This window comes from Terrapene carolina, unplaced genomic scaffold, assembly GCF_002925995.2.
Source record: "Terrapene carolina triunguis isolate 2854851 unplaced genomic scaffold, T_m_triunguis-2.0 Scaffold31552, whole genome shotgun sequence".
Classification (NCBI taxonomy): domain Eukaryota; kingdom Metazoa; phylum Chordata; order Testudines; family Emydidae; genus Terrapene; species Terrapene triunguis.
Window position 1 is genome coordinate 109,016 of NW_020695903.1, and position 13,433 is coordinate 122,448.

The following is a 13,433-nucleotide window of genomic DNA, read 5'->3' on the forward strand; positions in this document are numbered from 1 at the left end:
CTAATTGTCATTCAGGAAAGTGAGCCGGTTTCCCCTTGGAGTCTGCGGGAAGGGGATGGAGCTGGCTCTTCTGCCTTCGGTGGGGCTATGATACTCCATGCTGTTGGAGATGGAGGTGGTGGTGACAGAAGAGAGCGTGGTCAGGGCCACAGCGCCTTCGTCCAAGGACTTTTTGTAGGGAATGGGGGGCTCAGACAACAGGCCCCTCAGGGCTCGGTAGCCCAGGTACACCTGCAAGGCAGAGATGGGGAGACCTGTCACACACATGTCATTCTTAGTCCGAACATCTCCATTTAGGCTTAGGGAATGGCCTCACTGCAGAGTTAACTCAGGTTAGCTACACTCAAATTACAACTCAACTACCAGCTGTGTCCGCATTGGCGCATGTGCGGTGCAAGGACCTCGAGGGGCACATCTGGCGGTTCTGAGCACTGCAGTAAACTGAGCCGCTCTCTATTCTTTCCCAGTGAATTACAGGAGAACTTGTCTGTCCTTTCTGGTCAAAGTGGGGTAGCAGCACTTGAGCGGAGCTAGCCTGCCTCTACACTGGAAAGAGGTCATGTTAGCAGCTGATGAGCTGTGCTTCCTAGAGTTTTAGCCTATGCCCCCTCTTGGGCCAGGAACACCACCCCACACTCAGGGCTGTTGTGTGTATGGGACTCAAGTTAGTGGTAACACTCAGATTAACTTTGCAGTGAAGACAGGCCCTCAGAATGACTTCCAGGGATAGTTCCCCAGGCAGTGTAAATCCATATAGCTCTGTTGACTTCACTGGAGTAACAACTGATTTACTCCAGCTAAGGATCTGGCCCTCAGTTTGTAAACTGGTCAGTGCAGCCCTTCCTGATGAGGGCTCCCCCTTCTGGCATTGGAATCCCCCACTTCCTGATCTGGAATACTAGCTGAATCTTGAATCATTCAATTCATTTGGTGCCTGCGCATGAGTGAGAGAGACAGGGAAGGTCCGTAACAGATCTTGTGAGAAGGCCCCTCCTGAGAGCAAGTAACTAGGTCCGCAGCCCGTTGAGGAAAGTATGAGTCACCCATTTGCGGGTGGTCTGTTAAGGGCCTGATCCCAAGAGGCGCTCAGCAGCTGCTGCTCCCCTTAAAGACAAAGGCATCAGGCTTTCTTTTTGGCACCTCTCAAGGCAGGCGTGAAGAAGGGTGAACTGGCAAAATATGAAGGGGGTGGTGTCTTGGTATGAAACAAGCCAAGTATTCCTGTCATCAGGATGGGAAGTCACAGCTGTGGGTAGAACCTGTGTGGACTAGTGGGGTAAACATGGGTGCTGCCAGAAAAGGAGCCAGGCATGCTTGGCTTCTTACCACAGCTGGCTCTGTGCCTCTGTTTCCCCATATACCTGCTTACCTCCAGAGTGTGTTAAAAGGGTTAATTGCTTTGGAAATGTAAAGTGCTACAACCATGTTAAGTGATGAGAAGGAGGAGCCCTCTAATGCAGGAAGAAAGAAATAGACAGGAATCACAGTAGCACCCCTATACCACTTTCATTCTTAAGTTACTGCTATTTCCCAGAAAGGGCCAATTCTGTCTCAGTTAAGAGGGGAAATCTCCTTTCTTTCCTGCCCAGTAGTGAAACATTCCTTTTACAAGGCAGCGCAACAGGGGCTCTGCTATGATTGCTGGATCAACGGGGTGTATTCGCTCTGGAAAGGACTGGAGTCGAGAAAGAGAAGTGAGAATTTCTTACCCAGCAGGGGATGGAGAAGAAAGCAAAGGCAATGCTGGCGCGGGCTGAGCTGCTTCCCAGCAGGTAGTGGTGAGCAGACCTGTTCCATTGATTGGCCAGGAAACAGAAGCCAACGAACCATATGCACGACCAGATGACTGGAAAGACAGGGAGCAGGATTATGGGCAATGCAAACAGGTGTGTTGGGGAGTTATGGTGAGGTGGGAATGGAGCTGTCAAAGGTCCATGCAAAAGCTCAGGGTGAGTGTTCCCCTTCCCATTTGTCTGAGGCAAACCTCCACATGTGACTGAGATAATGGGGCTGCATTTCAAAGAATAAAGCAGCTGAAAAATATCATAAAATGCTCTCCGGTGGTTATTGTACAACCAAGTGAATGGGAAACTCAATGACACCTACTGCTCCAGGGGATAAGCTGCCTGAGGAGCTGGGGGGCATTTTTATCTCTGATGAACATCACTGGAAAATTGGTGGGTGTATTAAAGAGGTGTTTTGCCTTCCTCTGAGACATTAGAAGGAGACAGAATACCAAGCTAGATGGATCACTGGACTCCCCTGAGGTGGGATTCAGGAGACCTGGGTTCAATTCCTGTCTCAGCCATGGTTAAGTCACTTCATTGCCTCAGTTTCCCCATCTGTAAAATGCAGATGATGATATTTACCTCCCTTTGTGAAGCACTTTGAGGTCTACTGATGAAAAACACTAGCTAGGGACTATTGGTGTGATCCAGTGCAGCAGGCAGACTGTGGGCAGATGCAGCAGACTAGACGGATCGTTAGCCTGATCAGGTGAGCTAGGGATACCGCGCCTCTGCTCAGACCTGGTGGCGGGCGTACTTGCCTTAAACAGGCTGCTTTTCTGATTGAAAATGTCTGCAGAGAGGATACCATGCTTAATAGACAGTTGATCTGATGTGGTACTGGCAGAGGATGAAGACAGACCAATGGGTCTGATCCAGTCCAGCTGGGAAGTGGGACAGCAGCAAAGATGTCTCAATGCCAAGATTTGTAGCCCTTTGGCTCTGGCCAAAGTGGAAAAGGTTGAAAGTGCGTGAGTGAAGAGGGGCTTGCTGCTGTGCTATGCTGAGCTGTTGGTGACCAACCCCATAGAGGGACGTTTGGATTTGGGGGAGTAATCACTTACTGGAGAAGGTCAGGTCCAGACTCAGGATGACAGATTTGACCTTGTGGCTAATGATGATGTTGTCATAAGCGTCGAAGGCCAGGAAGAGGAAGGATTGCAGGAAGGCCAGGACCCCGGCTGTGATGGCATAGCCGCAGGCCACCCTATTGTCATTCAGCACGCAGCGCAGCTGGGATGAAGCTGTCAAGTTCTGGTAGCCGTCGGTCACCAGGGAGGCAAATATGATAAGCGAGAAGAGCTGGGGTGGCAAAAAGGGAAAGAGTTAACCACAGGTAGACAGACACACTGCTGGGATTGTGTAGGGCTGTGGCGACTGGTGGGTAATATGATTGTCCTGCCAGCTCCTCTTTTAGACTGTAAGATCTTTGAGGCAGGGACTGTCTCTATTTGTTCAGCACCCACCACAATGGGTCCCCAATCCCAAACTGTGTGATTCTGTAATAGCCCGTTGCCAACTCTGTCCACATATCTATTCAGGGGATACCGTCATAGGACCTAATCACATCAGCCACACTATCAGAGGCTCGTTCACCTGCACATCTACCAATGTGATATATGTCATCATGTGCCAGCAATGCCCCTCTGCCATGTACATTGGCCAAACCGGACAGTCTCTATGTAAAAGAATAAATGGACACAAATCAGACGTCAAGAATTATAACATTCAAAAACCAGTTGGAGAACACTTCAATCTCCCTGGCCACTCGATTACAGACCTAAAAGTCGCAATATTACAACAAAAAAACTTCAAAAACAGACTCCAATGAGAGACTGCTGAATTGGAATTAATTTGCAAATTGGACTCCATTAAATTAGGCTTGAAGAAAGACTGGGAGTGGATGGGCCATTACACAAGGTAAAACTATTTCCCCATGCTTATTTCCCCCCACACACACACGCACACAGTTCCTCATATCTCCTTGTAAATTGCTGGAAATGGGCCATTTTCATTACCACTACAAACAGTTTTTTTCTCTCCTGCTGACAAAAGCTCACCTTAACTCCTTATAGTGCGTATAGTAACACCCATTGTTTCATGTTCTCTGTGTATATATATATCTTCCTACTGTATTTTCCACTACATGCATCCGATGAAGTAGGCTGTAGCCCACGAAAGCTTATGCTCAAATAAATTTGTTAGTCTCTAAGATGCCACAAGTACTCCTGTTCTTTTTGCAGATACAGACTAACACGGCTGCTACTCTGAAACCTAAAATGAAGTGGTGAGCAGTCAAACTCTCTGGAGCAAGCATTGTCTGTTTGTCCTGTGTTTGTACAGCACCTAGCGCCAGAGGGGTCCTGCTCTGTGACTGGGACTCTTAGGCACCACCACAATACAAATAATAAAGAGGAACAAAAATGATCAAAGATTTAGGAAACCTGACCTAGGAGGAAAGGTTACAAAACTAGGCATGTTTAGTCTAGAGAAAAGAAGCCTGAGGGGGAACCTGAGAACAGCCTGTAAATACCTTAAGGGCTGTTATAAAGAGGGCTGTGATCAGCTGTTCTCCGTGTCTACTGAAGGTAGGGAAGAAGTAATCGGCTTAATCTGCAGCAAGGGAGATTTAGGTTAGATATTAGGAAAAATGTTCTAACTCTAAGGGAAGTTAAGCTGTGGAATTGGTTTCCAAAGGAGGCTGTGGAATCCCTGTCATTACAGGTTTTTAAGAACAGATTATAGACTCATAGACTATAAGGCCAGAAGGGTCCATCATAATCATCTAGATTGGACAAACACCTGTCAGGGATGGTCTAGGTTTACTTGGTCCTGCCTCAGTGCAGGGGGCTGGACTAGGTGACCTCTCGAGGTCCCTTCCAGACCTGAATTTCTATGATTCTGTGACTCCAATCTACTTCAACAGTTGCTGAGGTTGCTCAGCGCCTCGCAGCACTGGGCTCTGATAAAAGATTATCAGCTTGGGCAGAGAAATCCTTGGACACCTTTTCTTTTTGTAGCTCAGGAGTTGTTGGGGGTGCCTGAACACTGGCCTCCCACTCTGCTGTAGCAAAAAAGAATAAGCTTTGCTCTCATGAGAGGATGTTCTTGGGGTAGGGCAACAGACTGTGACTCAATAGATCTGAGTTCAAGTCTAGGCTCTGTGTGTCCTCATACCTGTGTCCCACTCTATGAAATGGGGGCTGTAGTCCTGCCTGTCTATTTTAAGCAATCCCTACTCCAAAAAGCTTATAATGTGTTCTGGGGCCTTGAGGCATCTCTGTGATATAATGAACACTGATAATAATGATTGCAGGACCTGAGCACTTGTCACCATACTGGCATCCCAGCCACCAAGCAAAAATTAATGTGACTGGAGGAATCAATTGCTAGTCAATGAACAGTGAAAGAAAGTGATAAGCAGCTTCTAGCTAGTACTTTTCATCAATCAATATCAAAGCATTTTACAAAGGAAGTCAGTATTATTATCTCCATTTCACAGATGGGGAAACTGAGGCACAGAGTGGGGGACAGGGTCACCCAGCAGGCCAGTGGCAGATCTGGGAATAGAACCCAGGACACCTGAGATCCAGTCCAGTGGGACCACCCCTTTTACGTAGACAGATGGGCTGGCCTGGCTTGGTTGAAATATGAAGAGATTGGGCGTCTTCCCCAAAGCTTGAGTGAACTCTGAGGTTTGAAAACATTTATTACTTTGGGGTGTTTTATATTTTCAAAAGCCCCGGTTTCATACAGAATTGGAAACACCATGAGAGGGGGATGTAGGTAGGGGTCTGTTGTGTCCATCCATCTGCCCTGGGAATGGAGGACTTCAGTTTGCAAGCTCTCTAGGACTCTGAGTTTGGACAGCACTGAGCACAATGGGACCAAATCCTCCTTGGGGACTTTTGACCGCTACTATCATATACATGTTCATAATTATTAGGGCATATTTTGTCAAGGTTTAAGCCAGTGTTGGTTGTGAGGCTAAATCTCCACCCCCGGGGCTTGGAGGTGGGCTTTTTCTCTTGGTTTCTCTCACCCCAGCTAGGATCCTAGCAATGGTCCGAGGTTGCCTCAGGAACTGGACCACATTGTTCTCCGATTGCTCCTGTGGACTCAAGCTCACCCTCCTCATCCTGCTGTCTTCTCACCTGCCTCGGGGTGAAGATTGATCTTCAGGATGCAAGGCAACAGACAATAGATTAGAAGTGGTGATAGACAGCAAGGAGAGGTGTCTACTGTTCCCATTGCTAGGTGATCTTTAGTTCCCTCAGTCACACAGGAAAAAGGGCCAACGGCTGAACCCTAATAATGCTCCCCTGTCCTATTTTCAGCGGGATGCCCCTAATTTACCTCCATGGAGTTCATGTAAGCCCGGCTCATCCCTCTAATACTTCTGACTAACCCTGCCTGGCTGCAGGGGATTTGGCAGGAGGCATTCCAGAGTACTTGGTGGAGTAAGTATGACATTCACTTTACCCTCTAAGCCCCCCCGGCCAGGTATCTGTGAGTCACAGGGGATGGATTTGACCCTGATTCTGCCCTTTGACCCCTGGCAGCCAGGTAACTCTGGTTGTGGCGGGGCTCATGGACCCTGGCTCTGTGCTGACCCATCCCACTATCTCAGACCATGCCAGAGTTTGCCTGAACTGGGGTTGGCAAGACCCCAGTTCTGCTGTCTGATCCTCCCCAGCCAGGGACCTCCTCCCAGGTGAGTATCCAGGAACATGGCAGGGCTGACACCACGCTGACTCCCTCAGATTCCTGCTGTCCCTGACCACGGTGAGGATGGGGTTTGCGTGACCCTCTGGTGGGAATAATCCTGGCTTTTCCCTCTGGCCTCTCACTTGCCATCATTCCTGACAGCTGCAGGCTTGGCATGGCCCTGTCTTTGCCATCTGAGCCCCCCCTACCCTGCTGCACCTAAACAAGGCAGGGTTGGTGTGATCCCCACCTCTCCTTTGACTCCAATGACCTTGTTATTGCTGACTGGGACTGCAATGGCATCACCCCAGTTGTGCCCTCTGACCTGTCCCTGACTGCACCAGGGTTAGCATGATCCCAGCATTGCCTGCTACCACCCTTGATCTCCTTTGCTGCTATGAGGGGGGTGAGACCCCAGCCCTGCTTCTGACCCTCTAACTTCTAGGCTCTTCCTGATCGTGGTGGGGTTGGTGTAACCCTGGCTCTGCTCTCTGACCCACCCCTGGCTGCTGTGGGGTTAGCGTGTCTCTGGCAGAGGCAGGATTGGTGTGATCCCAGTTGTGCCCCCATCACATCCTGCTTTCCCTCACAAACAGGTGTACCATCTGATGCGAGGGGGTTGCCATCACCCCAGCACCCGTCACATCCCAACCCAAATCTCTGACAGTGGCAGTGCTGGCACGATGCCAGCTATGCCCTATGTACCCTTTCAATTCCAAGCCCTGCTCTCTTTGATGTTAGAGGGGTTGGCATGACCCCGGCTTTGCCCCCTATCACCACCCAGCTCTCTCTGATATTCGGGGGGTTGGCGTGACCCTGACTGTGCCCCCCTCAACTCTCTCTGACATTGGGAGGTTGGCGGGACCCCAACTGTGCCCCCCCTCAGCTCTATCTAACATTGAGGGGTTGGCGTGACCCCCGCTGTACCGCCCTCAGCTCTCTCTGACATAGGGGGGTTGTGTTGGCGTGACTTCGGCTGTACCCCCCTCAGTTCTCTCACACTGGGGGATTGGCATGACCCTGTGCCCCCCTCAGCTCTCTCTGACATAGGTGGCGTGACTTCGGCTGTGCCCCCTCTGCTCTCTCCAACATTGGGGGGGTTGGCGTGACCCCAGCTGTGCTCCCCTCATGTCTCTCTGACACTGCGGGGTTGGCATGACCCTTGCTGTGCCCCCCTCAGCTCTCTCTGACATTGGGGGGTTGGCGTGACCCCAACTACACCCCCCTAAGCTCTCTCTGACATGGGGGGGTTGGGTTGGCATGACCTCGGCTGTTGCCCCCTCAGCTCTCTCTGACACTGGGGGGTTGGCATGACCCTAGCTGTGCCCCCCTCATGTCTCTCTGACACTGGGGGGTTGGCATGACCCTAGCTGTGCCCCCCTCATGTCTCTCTGACACTGGGGGGTTGGCATGACCACGGTTGTGACTTCTCTATGGGGGCCGGTACTGGGGGGCTCATGGCAGGTTCCAGGGGACTCTCACCTCAGGGACCCAGCTCCCTGCTCACCTGTCCCTATCCCCACTCAGAGTCTCTCCTCAGTCCCCTTTTCCCGCCTTTTCCCTTCAAGCGCGTCCCCGCCCCCCGCATCCCCGATGGGAGGGGGAAGGGGAGAGAAAGAGAAAGGAAGGGCTCGACGCCTGATTGGCTAGACCCTGGCCACGCCCCTATTTCGAACTCTGCCGCTGAGGCGGCGGTTGGAAACGCCCGTTGGAGTGGGTTGGGCCGGAGCCAGGGCAGGAGCCGGAGCGCGAGCCGGGTTTTCGAATCAGCCGCGCGGGCTTTCCGGGAGAGGGAGGGAGGGAGTGAGGGGAGAGCCGAGCGAGATTGCCGGTGCGCACGCGCAGCCTGGGAGGCAGGAAGGAAGGCACGCATGCGCACCGTGGAAAGGCACGGGCGGGGCAGAGGGAAGGGGACAGAGCGAGCGAGGAGGTTCTGGTGCGCATGCGCAGACTCAATGTCAACACCGCCTTGCCCAAGGTTAGGGGGCTGCTGCTGGTGCATGGGGATTTCTTCCTGCTCTGCACGTTGTTAACCCAGCCCCCAGGGGCCTGGCTGGGTCACGGTCCTTGGGCGGAGGGGGCACGTGGCTTGGGCGGGAGGGGGGCCCGTGGCCCCCCGCAGCAGGTGGCGCCTGGTGACCTTTGACCTCTGTGACTGGTCCCTGCAGGCCCGGTGACCTCTGACCTTCCTGCAGCGGTCAAGCCGGGTGCACGGATGCGACCTTTGAACCCTGCACAGCGGCCAAGACGCCCTCGGTGCTGCCATCCCACGGCCAGCGACCTTTGAACCTTGCACCCACGGCCAGCGACCTTTGAACCTTGCACCCACGGCCAGCGACCTTTGAACCCTGCACAGCGGCAAGACGCCCTCGGTGCTGCCATCCCACGGCCGGTGACCTTTGAACCTTGCACAGCAGCTAAGCCAACTTTGCTACTCCTGCCCCAGGGCTGGCGACCTTTGAACTCTCCTGGGGTCCCCCCCCCCGAGCTCCTGCAGCCCCACTCGCTTCTCTGCTGGGGCAGAGGGTTTAAATGGTGCCATGGAGGAATCTGAAGAGTCTCCCAAGACCTGACTCCTGGGAACGGACGCAACAGAGAAACAGGCTCGCACTGGCCAGGGATATGGCTGCTGGGCGGCGGTGGGTGGTTGGGGAACGGGGCCACGGGGCCTTTCCCCTCTAGGGGGCACCAGCTCCTTTCTGGCCCCAGAGCGGGGGACTGGCCAGCTCAGTGGGGCAGGGAATGGGACACAGGGCCTTTCCAGGGAGTGCTGGCTCTCATCTGGCCCCAAGACAGGAGACTGGCTGGCTCGGGGGGCAGAGAATGGGACGTGGGGCCTGCCTCTTCCAGAGGGTGTTGGTTCCCCTCTCTCCCAAACTGAGTGCTAAAAGTCATTCTCATCTGACCTCTGCTTGCTGGCCCATGTGTGAACTGAGTGGCTGGGTCTCAGCCCGGTTCCTGGGCGAGGGATCCCTGAATAAACAGTCCCCATGCCCGACCCCAGAGAGGCTGCATCTCACCACCAAACAAGGGGTTGCTGTATAAACAGCCGCTGTGCCCCACCCCAGAGAGGCCGCATCTCAGGACCGGGTGAGGCGGTCCCCGTACAAACAGCCCCTGTGCCCGCATCTAAGTGCCCAGAAGGGATCCCTATATAAACCGGCCCCGAGACCCGCAGTTTGGCTGAGGATTGAGCTGGCCACAGAGCTGGAGCTGCCCACTGCAGGGCTATGGCGGCTGTGTTGTGTCGGGCTGATGCCTCCCTCTCTTGCAGGATGCTGGGTGTGGCTTGGGCCGCCCTGGGGACAGGGGTGCCGGGGCCGCCCCGCCGTGGCACGGCCTCCCTCGCCTCCCGGATGGCAAAGTACCGGAGGATGTGGAAGCCTGTGGAGCCCCAGGGGTGGGCTGAGCAGTACAGGGAGCGGTTCATCCCCTTCACCAAGGGGCAGCTGATCAGCACCCTTCTCAAGGTACAGGGCGCTCCCCCGGGGGCCACAAAGCGAAGCAGGGCCAGGCTGGGGCAGCACGCCAAGGGGAGACTGTTGGGAAACACCTGGCGGCAGCAGGGTGGGTGACTTGGTACAGGGCAATCCCCTCTGAGTCAGAGCCGATCTCACCCCAGAGGGGTCGCTGTATAAAGAGCCCCACCCCAGAGGTGGTCGCATCTCAGCACCGGGCGTGGGGTCCCTGTATAAACAGCCCCGCCCCAGAGGCGGTCGCAGCTCAGTGTCAGGCGAGGGGTCTCTATATAAACAGCCATACCGCTCCACCCCAGAGGTGCCTGCCTCTCAATTAGGCGGTCGGAGCAGCACAGGAGACGGCTCTCGCACACAGCACAGGATATACCTCTGAGATCTGGGGATGCCGGCCCCTGGTGAATCCACACTTGGCGCTAACTGTCCCTCCAGGAGTTCCACTCTTCCAGCGACGCCGAGCGCGCCTCCTTCCTGGCCTTCGTGGCGCGGGTGGATTCTTCCCTCCTGCATCGCTACCATTCCCTCCTGGGGCGCTTGCAGGTATGGTATCTGTTGTATGGAGTCCCCTTCGGAATAGCTAAGCCGGGCTGGGGCTCAGATGGGAGCCGGTGAAAGAAAACACGGTGGGTAGGGGGCGCTCTCCACTGGCAGTCAGCGCTGGCCCCTGGGCAGCCCTAGGGGTCTGTGCTGCAGGGAGCAGGGCAGGGGCTCAGTAGGGGGGCCCATTTGGGGATTTTCTCTATAAACAGTCTCTTTGCTCCACCTCAGAGGCAGTCACATCTGAGCGCCAGGTGAGGGATTGCTGGGTAAGCAGACCCCACTCCCCACCCCAGAGGCAGCTGCATCTCAGCACTGGGTCAGGGATCACTGTATAAGCAGCCCCTGCTCCTGACCCCAGAGTCGGCTGCAACTCAGCACCGGGTGAGAGTCCCTGTATAAACAGCTGCAGCGCTCCACCCCAGGGCTGGCCACATCTCAGCGTGGAGTGAACAGATCCCTTTTCAGACATGGTGCTGTGGGATCCTTGGGGCCGGGTGTCCCACACAGCTGTACCTTCCTGCTGCCCCTCCACAGGCTCTCTACGACCCCATTAACCCCGACCGGGACACCCTGCCAGAGTTGGCTCTGAGCGACACCGAGCGCCTGGCTAAGGAGCGGCAGGTCCTGGCTGAGCTGGAACCGGTGCTGGATCAAGCCAACTTCAACAGCCTGTCGGACGATGCCCTGGCCTACGCCCTCATCGTGCATCACCCTCAGGATGACGTCCAGGTGCGGCCACCTCTGGGGAGGGGAGCGGCCCATCGGGCACTGCCCCAGTATAACACATGGGAAAAGCAAATTCCTTTCTGCCCCTGATCCCGTGCCCTGCTACTGACCCAGCAGGCCTCTTGCCCCCTGCAACTGCCCCTCCCTTGGTTACCACTTCAGGATAGACCCTCCTGCCTGCCTATAATCCTGTCAGGTATACAGGATTTCCCTTCTCTCCCTGAGCTGTGCAATGAAGAAACCCTATTCCCCACCCCAGAGGCAGCTGCATCTCAACGAGCCAGGGGTCCCTGTATAAACAGCCCCTGCGCCCCACCCGAAAGGGGCTCCGTCTCAACGCTGGGCAAGGGATTGCTGGATAAACAGCCCCCATGCACCACTCCAGTCTCAGCGCCCGGCAAGGGGTCCCCGTATAACCAGCTCTTGTGGTCCTCCCCAGAAGCGGCCGCATTCGAGGGCCAGTCGTGTTGGGAGGACCCAGGCTTAGCAACCCGTCCCGCTGTGTGTTGTGGCTGTAGGTTTCCCTTTGTTCCCCAGGTTTCAGTCAACCTGGATCAGTACGAGTACATCCGGTTCTGGGCCCTCGGCCAGCGTGTTGGAGTCCTCCCGATTAAATCCACGCTGGGGCCTCGGAAGGGGCTGTTCGGCACGGCACGGACCCCCGTGGAAAGGCAAGGACGCCCCCTCTTCTAACCCCTCCAGCCAGGATCTCTAGGAGCAGAATGGCTTGGGGGCGCTGTGCTGAGGGAATGGGGCAGGGGACTCAATAGGGGGTGCTCTCCCCTGGCAGTCAGCATTCGCCCCAAAGCCCCAGGGCGGTGCTAGGGGGCGCTGTTCTGCTAGGGCCTCAGTAGGGGGTGCTGTCCCCTCACAGTCAGGGTTGACCCCAGTGCCTCAGGAGTGGAGAGGGGGGCTCAGTAGGGGCACTCTCCTCCAGCAATCAGTGCTGGCCCCAGGGATTCATCCAGGGTTGCGACCTCCCTTCCCTGCCTCTGTCGGTCGTGGCCCGAGCCATGATTTGGGGGGCTGCACCCGCAGTGCCTGGCCCTAGATCCCACCCCGCTGATGGTGCTGCCCACCCCCAGGCATTATTTCAAGCGGGTGCTGGTGGCGGCCCGGCCCAGGAACGCCCACCTGGTGCTGAAGTGCTTCAAGGACATCCCCTTGGAGGCGCTGGAGCAGCTGCTGCCAGCCGTGAGGATCCGCACGTCCATCTTCTACAAGACGCTGCTGAATGTCACGCTCGTGGTGAGCGGGCTGGTCCTCTTCGTCAACGTCGGCATGGTGGTGCTGTCTGACCTCAAGATCGGCACCAGTTTCCTGCTGCTCTGCTTCGCCGCCTTCATGACCTTCCGCGCCTGGAAGGTAGGTGCCCTGGCGAGGTCGGGGCCGCGCAGTCCCCTAGGCGGGAGATCGGGGACCCCCGTTGCGCCGGGCTCCGTGCAGACCCCGCCTCCCGCCCGAGATCAGGGCCCCCGTGGCGTCGTGCAGACCCCGTTGGGCTGGGTCCTCTGTACTCTCATAGAAACAGGTCCTGCACCAAAGAGCTCACAATTTAAATAGACAAGGCAGAGAGGAAGAGGGGAAACTGAGGCATGGATTGACTAATTGAGTTGACGGCGTCCCACAGCAGGTCAGGGGTAGAGCTGGGAAGAGCACCCAGGGCTCCAGTGCCCTACCCATGAGACCACACGGGCCTGAAGGCTCCTGTCGGCGACTGAAAGGAGCCACCGAGTTGCCAGGCCTTGGCACTTCAGCTACTCTCCTCCCAGAGCTAGGAGATAGAACCCAGGAGTCCGGGCTCCCCGCTGTAACCACTAGACCCCACTTCCCTCCCCGAGCAGGGGATAGGACCCAGGCGTCCTGACCCCGTGCTCCCCACGCAGGTGTTCGGGCAGCGGCGGAACATCCACTCCCTGGAGCTGGCGCACATGCTGTATTACCGCAGTACCTCCAACAACTCGGAGCTGCTGGGGGCGCTGGTGCTGCGGGCGCAGGAGGAGCACGCCAAGGAGCTGATCCTGGCACACAGCTTCCTGGGCCGGCAGCCAGCCCGGCCCCCGCACGGCCCCGCAGGTAGGGACCAGCAGGGGGCACTCTCAGCGGGAGGCAGGGCTGAGACACGGGGTCTCCCCGGCAGGGGGCGCTCTCACTCAGGGGGCAGGGCTGAGCGGGAGTGTCTCCCCATCAGGTTGGG

General features: G+C 55.8%; 2 protein-coding genes across 2 annotated transcripts in view; one reads left to right on the plus strand and one right to left on the minus strand.

Moving 5' to 3' along the window:
* On the minus strand, positions 1-10,451 carry LOC113409255 (synaptogyrin-4-like). The gene is made up of 5 exons (XM_026662962.1): positions 10,341-10,451; positions 5,830-5,963; positions 2,852-3,089; positions 1,710-1,846; positions 1-231 (listed from the first exon to the last, which is right to left on the minus strand). Exons 2-5 carry the CDS (start codon positions 5,923-5,925, stop codon positions 1-3), a joined length of 702 nt encoding a protein of 233 aa, XP_026518747.1. The 5' UTR covers positions 5,926-5,963; positions 10,341-10,451.
* Positions 8,844-13,433, plus strand: part of LOC112125574 (transmembrane protein 143) — a 5,583-nt gene continuing 993 nt past the window's right edge. Inside the window, exons 1-7 of the mRNA XM_026662963.2 lie at positions 8,844-9,133; positions 9,769-9,964; positions 10,403-10,510; positions 11,045-11,239; positions 11,774-11,907; positions 12,322-12,601; positions 13,123-13,312. Coding sequence (XP_026518748.1) covers positions 9,027-9,133; positions 9,769-9,964; positions 10,403-10,510; positions 11,045-11,239; positions 11,774-11,907; positions 12,322-12,601; positions 13,123-13,312 — 1,210 coding nt within the window. The 5' untranslated portion in view covers positions 8,844-9,026. The remainder of the gene's footprint in view (positions 9,134-9,768; positions 9,965-10,402; positions 10,511-11,044; positions 11,240-11,773; positions 11,908-12,321; positions 12,602-13,122; positions 13,313-13,433) is intronic.